The 7,813-nt window shown below is 49.9% G+C and overlaps 2 protein-coding genes across 2 annotated transcripts; both read left to right on the top strand.

Moving 5' to 3' along the window:
* Positions 1-906: 906 nt before the first annotated feature.
* Positions 907-4,650, top strand: BBA_09287 (lipase-like protein; the record flags this gene model as incomplete). Its single annotated transcript, XM_008604384.1, has 5 exons — positions 907-2,517; positions 2,965-3,094; positions 3,148-4,296; positions 4,421-4,580; positions 4,620-4,650. The coding sequence occupies 5 exons, from the start codon at positions 907-909 to the stop codon at positions 4,648-4,650; spliced, it is 3,081 nt and encodes a 1,026-aa protein (XP_008602606.1).
* A 1,461-nt stretch (positions 4,651-6,111) lies between these two features.
* BBA_09286 (oxygenase-like protein) lies at positions 6,112-7,494 on the top strand (the record flags this gene model as incomplete). The annotated part of the gene is made up of 4 exons (XM_008604383.1): positions 6,112-6,198; positions 6,255-6,840; positions 6,911-7,189; positions 7,247-7,494. 4 exons carry the CDS (start codon positions 6,112-6,114, stop codon positions 7,492-7,494), a joined length of 1,200 nt encoding a protein of 399 aa, XP_008602605.1.
* Positions 7,495-7,813: the final 319 nt, after the last annotated feature.

The raw sequence follows: 7,813 nt of genomic DNA, 5'->3' as shown, positions 1-7,813 counted from the left end.
TTAGTGTTCTTAATTATAGTTATTATTATTAGGTAGGCCTTAGCCTGTAGCTGTTAATCTAAGTATAAAAGTGGGTTAAACATTGATTTGGGCCAATGAGAGGGCTGCATTCGTTGAGGCAGCTGGTGGCTGCAACAGTACTGATACTGAATCTGCCGTGGTGCCCCTTTTTTATCCCTGGCCGAGCTGGAATAGCAAGATAGACGTCTAGCACATGATGGCTGGATGTGAAGGCGGTACGTAAATGAGGGTTGGGTGATTCTCAATCCAGGCCGAGAACGAAATGCGACTCTGAGTGATTTCATGTCGCTGACGAGAAACCAGCATGACGAGTGATGTTGCAGCAGGGTTGGTGAAAGGCATCACGGCCACTACGCTTGGCGCGCTGGCCAGTTTGAATTTGTGGGTCTCTAAAGTAAGGCAAATAAGGCTCATCATCAGAGACAATGCTTCCTTAGACATTCAGATCGCTGCGCTGCCTTGTTCAACGATATATATCCCGTAGGAGTAATAAAATTGCCAGTGCTAGGCAGCCTGCGCTGCGATAGCCCAATTATTCTTCGTGGGGAAATGGTCCAAGCTACGGAGCTACAACTGGGCACCGAAAACCCTATTTCCAATCCAATGACTCTGGCGTCAGGTATTTCTAATTATATATGCACCAGTAATTGCTTCCGACGCATCGCATTCCGGTCATCGGTCGCAATGAAACTAACCTGGCTTTTACCCCGCGCTAACCGGCTGGCATGCGCCTGTGTTGTCCAACTAGCCGGCAGCAACATATAAATCTTGGCTCCAAGTCAAGCTGGCAGTTTTTTTTTTTCATTTTTTTTTTTCATTCAATTCGGAACATCACCCGTATCTTCTTCAACCTCTACACAAAGTTGCCTAGTCTGACCCCTTGCAATGGTGCAACCTTCTCTCGGGGCCATTGTTAGCTCTGCCCTGCTAGGGTCGATTGGCGGCTTCGACTCTGCTTCTGCGCCAGATGTTGCCGGCCCAGCGCCCGTGGTCAACTTGACAGGTATCGGGCAATACCAAGGAATCCGCTTGTTCGAGAGCATCAGTGGCTCCAAGCTACCACACTCGGTGGATGCCTGGCTTGGCATCGACTATGCTCTCCAGCCAGCGGGTGACCGACGATTCAAGCCCGTGGAGCAGCCGCCCGAACAATTTGATGGCATGAGAGATGCAGCCAGCTTCGGCCCCATCTGCACTCAGGACAAGACCTACGAGTACAAAGATCAGCAATCGGAATCTTGTCTCAATTTCAACGTCTATCGACCAGCGGGTATTCCAATGACCCAGCGACTTCCGACACTGGTGTGGATTCATGGCGGTGCCTTTTCCTTGTACTCGGGACGGACTATGGACGGCGGCTCCTTCGTAGCATCGTCGGAACAGCCAGTGATGGTAGTCACCTTCAACTACCGACTGAATTCTTTGGGATTCCTACCAAGCAGTCTTTTTGAGAGGCTCGGCTTGTTGAATCTCGGGCTAAGAGACCAGCACTTTTTTCTGCAATTTCTACAGACTCATCTGCACTCGTTTGGCGGCGACCCAGACCAGATTACACTCGGTGGTCTGTCTGCGGGCTCACACTCTGCAGCATTTGAGTATTTCCACAACTATGGGCAAGATGAAGACGCGCCTCTATTTGCGCGCGTGCTGCTTCAATCTGGCGCAATCACGGCGCGGGCATTTCCCGACATTACCTATCCTCGATACGAGAGCGATTTCGAGAGGCTAATGCATCACATCGGTTGCAGCATTGATGAGAGCGACGAAGCGCAGATTCGTTGCTTGCGTGATGCACCGATAGATGAGATTGAGCAAATCAGCTCCAAGATATATGCAGAGGCCGAGAGTAATTTGAATTGGCCTTGGCAGCCCGTGGTAGGCGGGCCACGCTTGGAGCGGCCCGGCTCCCAGGGCTACCGCGACGGGACTTTTCATCAAGTACCAATCATCAGCACCCACACAACCGACGAGGGAAAATACTACACTCCCGGCCATCTTGAGACAAATGACGATTTTATTCGGTTTTGGCAAAATCTCAGCCCGAATCTCAACGTCACGGACCTTGCCATCTTGAACGAACTATATCCAGACCCGGTGGCGCATCCAGACTCGGCATGGGCCCAATCACCAAATAGCACCCAGTATAATCGAGTGTCCGGGTCGTGGTCAGACATGGCCTACATCTGCCCGAGCCGAGCGACGGCTTCTACAACCTCCAACAAGGGCGTTGCTACGTGGCGACTGCGCTTCAACACGCCAGGACATCCTCTCGAAGCTCATGGCTGGCGAGGTATCCCCCACGCCTCGGACGCTGCATACATCTGGAACGAGCCGACAGTTCCGTTTCCAGAGGTGGCGCGCATGTATCACGCCTACATGGCAAGTTTTGTAGCAGCGGGCGACCCAAACAAGTTTCGCCTTGATGGATCGCCGGAATGGCCGCAGTACAAAGCTAGCGACAGGCTGAATGGTGGTTGCTGCCCTGAGCAACTTGCTGTGAGTCCGGGTAACACAAAAGCGGAATGTGACAATGCTCGAATCCGGCATTGTGAATTTTGGAATGATGGTGAGCGCGCGCTTAGGCTCAATAAATAGGGAAGCTATACCCTGATGAAGATTTTAATTAGAAGAATATATGAAATGAGTTGTTTGCTAATACTAAACCCTTTTGAAACGGAATCTGTCTTGTTCTCTCCGCGATATAATAGATGGCCCCCAAATGCCGGCTTCGGCCCAAGCTAGCGCTATTGTTGCGGGGGAATCACCCCAATAATCGAGTGTAATATCAGGTGGCACTTCTCCGCATTGTGACGGGCCGGTCCAGTCAACACATGTCTCTTACAAATACATAGTTTCATGTTCTGGCCAACGCACAAGTAGTCTCTGGCATGCAGTTGCTGGAACACAAACTTGAACAGCATCCTGTACAAGTTCAACAAATAGAAAATGGCCATGAAAATACCAGTATCCGAGGTGCGCAAGCATAGCAGCTCTGACAGTTGCTGGATCGTGGTTGATGGCCATGTCTATGACATGACTAGTTTTGCGCCAACTCATCCAGGGGGCGCACAAAGTATGTAACGAACAGACCCAATTTCTTTGATATTTTTGACTGACTCACTTTAGTTATATATCGCTATGCCGGAAAGGATGCCACAGATCAGTACAATGCAGTACATGCACCATCGCTCATCTCAAAGACGCTGGACTCTGATCATCATGTCGGCAGGCTGGATGAGACGTCGGCTCCCAAAGACTGGACATCAAGTAAATCTAAAGGTCCCGCCGAGTCCGCAGGCGCGAGATATCCGCTGTCCAGTATCATCAACCTTTACGATTTTGAAGCCTCGGCAAAGAGCTCATTCAGCCCAAAGTCATGGGCGTACGTCAAAAGTGCATCCAATGACTGCATCACAAGAGATGCCAACATTGAGATGCTCAAGAGAATCTGGTTCCGGCCCGCTGTCATGCGAAATGTAGCAAGCGTCAATACAGGCACCTCACTTTTCGGGTGCAACCTTGACATACCCGTCTACATCTCGGCTGTTGGTACTGTCCGCGCAGCTCACCCCCAAGGTGAGCTAGCCTTTGCCAGAGGCGCCGCGTCGTCGGGCATTGTTCACTGCATCTCAACGTCGGCCTCCTATCCCCGCGAGGAAATTCTCGACGCAACACCCAAACACGCTTGGTTCCAGCTCTACGTGGATAAAGACCGCCGAAAGACGGAGCAGTTACTGCAGCTCCTCCAGAAATCTGGTAAAATCAAGGCGTTATTCGTGACGGTGGACTTGGCTGTCGTGTCAAAGCGTGAAGAGGACGAACGTGCCAATCAAGGACCGATTGATGGGCTTGGAGTGCCAGACAACAAGGGCGCCGGGCTTGCGCGACAGTCTGCCGCATTCATTGATCCTGAATTGTCGTGGGCGGATATACCTTGGATTCGAAAATTCTCAAATCTTCCCATCATTGTCAAAGGCATTCAAAGATGGGAGGATGCGCAAATGGTAATTCAGCATGGCTGTAATGGCATTGTTGTGAGCAACCATGGTGGCAGGGCGGCCGATACGGCACAGCCTGCGATAATCACGTTGCTCGAACTGCACAAAAACTTACCGGAAGCGTTTGACAAACTCACTATTCTCATAGACGGGGGCTTTAGACGAGGCTCAGACGTTGTCAAGGCCATTTGTCTTGGGGCGTCTGCCGTGGGCCTGGGCAGATCGTTTATGTACTCTGTCAATTACGGAGAGGCGGGCGTAGTGCATGCCACGAGCTGTAAGTATAGCAATGATGTAATGGAGTTTCTCTTTCTTTCTCTCTCTTTCTTTTTTTTTCCTTTCTTTTCTTTTTCTTTTTTTTTTTCAAGGCCTTCTTTGCCCAACTAACACAAATCTCAAAGTGCTGCGTGAAGAAATTGCGACGGCAATGAGGCTCTGCGGCATGACGAACCTAATGGCCGATGCCAGCCCCCGCTTCCTCAATACAAAATTGGTGGATGGCTATGTGGCGGATCGCGAGCACGAGTACTTGCGGGAGCCGAAAAGAGTCATTTCGAAGATGTAAGCTCACAGAAAAGGTTACGACTACCTTCTAGTTAGGAGACTCTCGCGTTACGCTCGAGATGAATAAGGGCAGGCGCGACTTGAGTGCTGCAGTTGGACCACCGCCGAGAAGAAGAAGTTGCGAAAACTTGCAAATAATAAACTAGAATATCAATTTTTTAAGAGGTGTATCCTCTTTGCTCTCCTTCAAATGATGATTGCAAGTACTATTATGGAAGCTTTCCACACATTCGGGTACGTACCCAGTACTACGAATGACATGGACCGGGCACTTGTATCCCCCGCTCCTTTGCTGACCTCAGACGATCGCGTTGACCCGTCTTCATAAGTTTTTGTATGGTATAAGTACTTATCAATCCTGGCAGAACTGGGGCAATCTTGCCCTCACGCAATTCAGCCTCATGGTGGCTTGTCATTACTCAACTTATACGGAGTGGTAGCCTCACAGTGGCTTGTCACTACTCAACTTTTTTCTAGGCGGTTTTGCTTTTTCTTGCTCGCGCAAACAATGGGTTCCATAGATCCTTGTTGCATGCATGGCCCGCTAAAAGAGATAATGACAAGTCTGCAAGGCCGCAGCACTCATCATACTATACTGCGACACTGCGACAGCAACTCTCTGTGGAATCTTGTCCTTAGATAAGATAAATTGACGTCCTATCAAGATATCACGCGCGGGCTACGGGACATGATTGTATAACTACATAATAAATTCTATCTTGCAAGGCTACGTGTCTTAATTATTACTAGTTCTTTCTTAGCTGAGGTGGGTGGGGCTTACATGGACCGGCTCGGCACTTCCAGCTCGGCAGTTCGCGTTGGATCTAGATAGCCAGTAATACGTGTTGAAGAGAGATTGTTTGGACTATGACAGAGAAACAGTATTATAATGGTAGTCCAAGAAGTTGAAACTCTAATTCTACCAGTATTCAATGCAACTGTCGATAATTTTGACTCTCGAGGCGCTGCTGAGTTGGCCTGGGGTGGCCCTTGTCCCACAAATCATACGGCAAACCCCACGCCTGGACGAGAAACTCCAATAGTCTCGCTTGTATGGACCTCGGGTACATCTATAGCTAGAATAGTGTAATATGCGTAACATCTGGATTGGACGCTGCACTGTCAGAAGATCGTCTTGGGGCTTGAAACTCGGACGGATTTGAGCCGCGCTGGGCGCAGCACAGACCCAGCGAGATGGTCAGTGAAGACGATCTCCCAGAAAAGTGGTTGCAGCGTGGCGTGAGACGATTGGAACAAGTGCAAAGAACTAATCATGGAAGTCTCCATGTGAAAACTTGGCCGAGCCACGTTGCCACGCATCTTCGAGTACCCATCGGCATGGTTTCTGTCCGCGGAAGCTGCTCCATATCCGCCGCAGCTACACCTTCCCCCCCAGGCGAGGCACCGCCGCTAAAGAAGGAACGAGCGCAGTGCTTAGTCGGACGCTGAGTATGATTCTTTCTTGCAACCTTTATCTCTGCTTCAATTCATTCGGTACTCCAATTTCGCAATTCGAAGCATCAAGACCATGGCAATATCGAATAAAGACAAACCCACTGTTGTGATTATTGGGGCGGGACTGACGGGGTTACTTGCAGCACAAGGGCTAAAGCAGGTGAGACAGATTATGCAGAAGCTGCAATCCTCGATCCTTTATTTTGACAGAATTAGAATGGGTTTAGAGCGATTGTCGTTGAAAAGGAAGAGGGCATCGATGCGCGGCCTCGGGAATGGACGATGCTCGTGCATTGGGCCATGCCCATTTTTCAGCGTCTGGTACCCGAGGATATCCTCCAAGACCTGGACGATGCTCTTTGCAACCCACATCTTCAATTTGACGCAGAAGTAGAGACTCTCCCTTGCTATAATGGCGTCACAGGAAAGCTTCTCTTCCGCAGTCCTACGCCCGGCGCACGACGTGTCAGCCGTAGACGTTTGCGCGCGCTCCTTGCTCGAGATGTTGACATACGATGGGGCTTGTCTTTGAGAAAAATCACTCAATTGGAGAATGGCATCAGAGCAAACTTTGAAAACGGCACATCAATTGATGCCGACTACCTTTTCGGAGCCGATGGCACTTCATCGAGAGTGAGGGAGTTGCTTGTCGGAGCAGAGGCGGCGCAGCCCCAAGGTTCCGGATTCTTATTCGCGACGGGCATCAATCAGTTTGAAGAAGCGGAAAAGACTGGTGTCATTGTCAACAAGCACCCTGTGGCAGCACTTATGATGGGAACCGGCTCCGTCGGCGGCATTGGCGGTTTGTGAAATCCATTGCTTTTGCAAGGCCTAATTTCAGTGGAGCCAACGCTTACATGGTCTCGTAATAGTTGTTTCCGTCAAGAAGCCCTTTGATAAATCCACGTGGACAACGTTTTGGGTCAAAATATGGCGTGGCGAACCAATCGACCTCCAAGGACGCGCCGCGCTTGACTATGTCAGAAAACGAACAGCTCCGTTGCGTGACGAGTTTCAACTAGCGATAGATTGGACTCGGGATGATTCCTATGTCAGCGTGAATGAAATGAAGTATTGGGTTCCAGTAGCCTGGGACAACTTGGATGGGCGTGCCACGCTCGCTGGAGACGCAGCTCATCCAATGCTTATTTGTAAGTCGTTTGGTGATGCCTTGCATGTTACAAGGGCATGTATCTAACTTTGAGAAGATCGTGGTCAGGGCTTCCAACACTCAATTACGGATGTGGATAATTATGTCAGTGCACTCGTGCATCTGCATGCTCCAAATACTGCGGGGAACAACGTGTCAAGGGTGGACGTTATGGGTGCATACGATGACGAAGTGGTTCAAAGAGGCGCCACTGCTGTGGAACAGTCTCTTTGCGAGGCGGAAAAATCGCTCGATATTCACACGGTAGAACAGATGTTGATGGCAACCAAGGGGCACGGAAAATAGGTGGTGGCTTTCGCTTTACAAGGTAAGTAGTTTTGTCCGCGCGTGCGAGTGGCCAGTGAGAAGATTTCCAAGTCGTCAAGATCATTTTTTAAATATAACTGTAAAATGGAGGGTGCAAGCTGTTTTTTATTTTTGTTTTAATTTTTATTTTTCTTCATTTTTTCTAGTGCCGGCATATTACAGTTTCATGCAAGCCGCGCCGGCGCCGGGAGCAAAACCCCCGCCCGACCGTTGCAGACGCTCGTGGTGACTGGTCGTTTTTTTCTCCAGCCAAGCAACTTGGGACGCAGGGCGCCCTTTTTGCGCATGCAAACAAACA

This window comes from Beauveria bassiana (assembly GCF_000280675.1).
Source record: "Beauveria bassiana ARSEF 2860 unplaced genomic scaffold BBA_S00049, whole genome shotgun sequence".
Taxonomy (NCBI): domain Eukaryota; kingdom Fungi; phylum Ascomycota; class Sordariomycetes; order Hypocreales; family Cordycipitaceae; genus Beauveria; species Beauveria bassiana.
The sequence above is the reverse complement of the archived record's forward strand: the minus strand, read 5'-3'. Positions and strand labels throughout refer to the sequence as shown.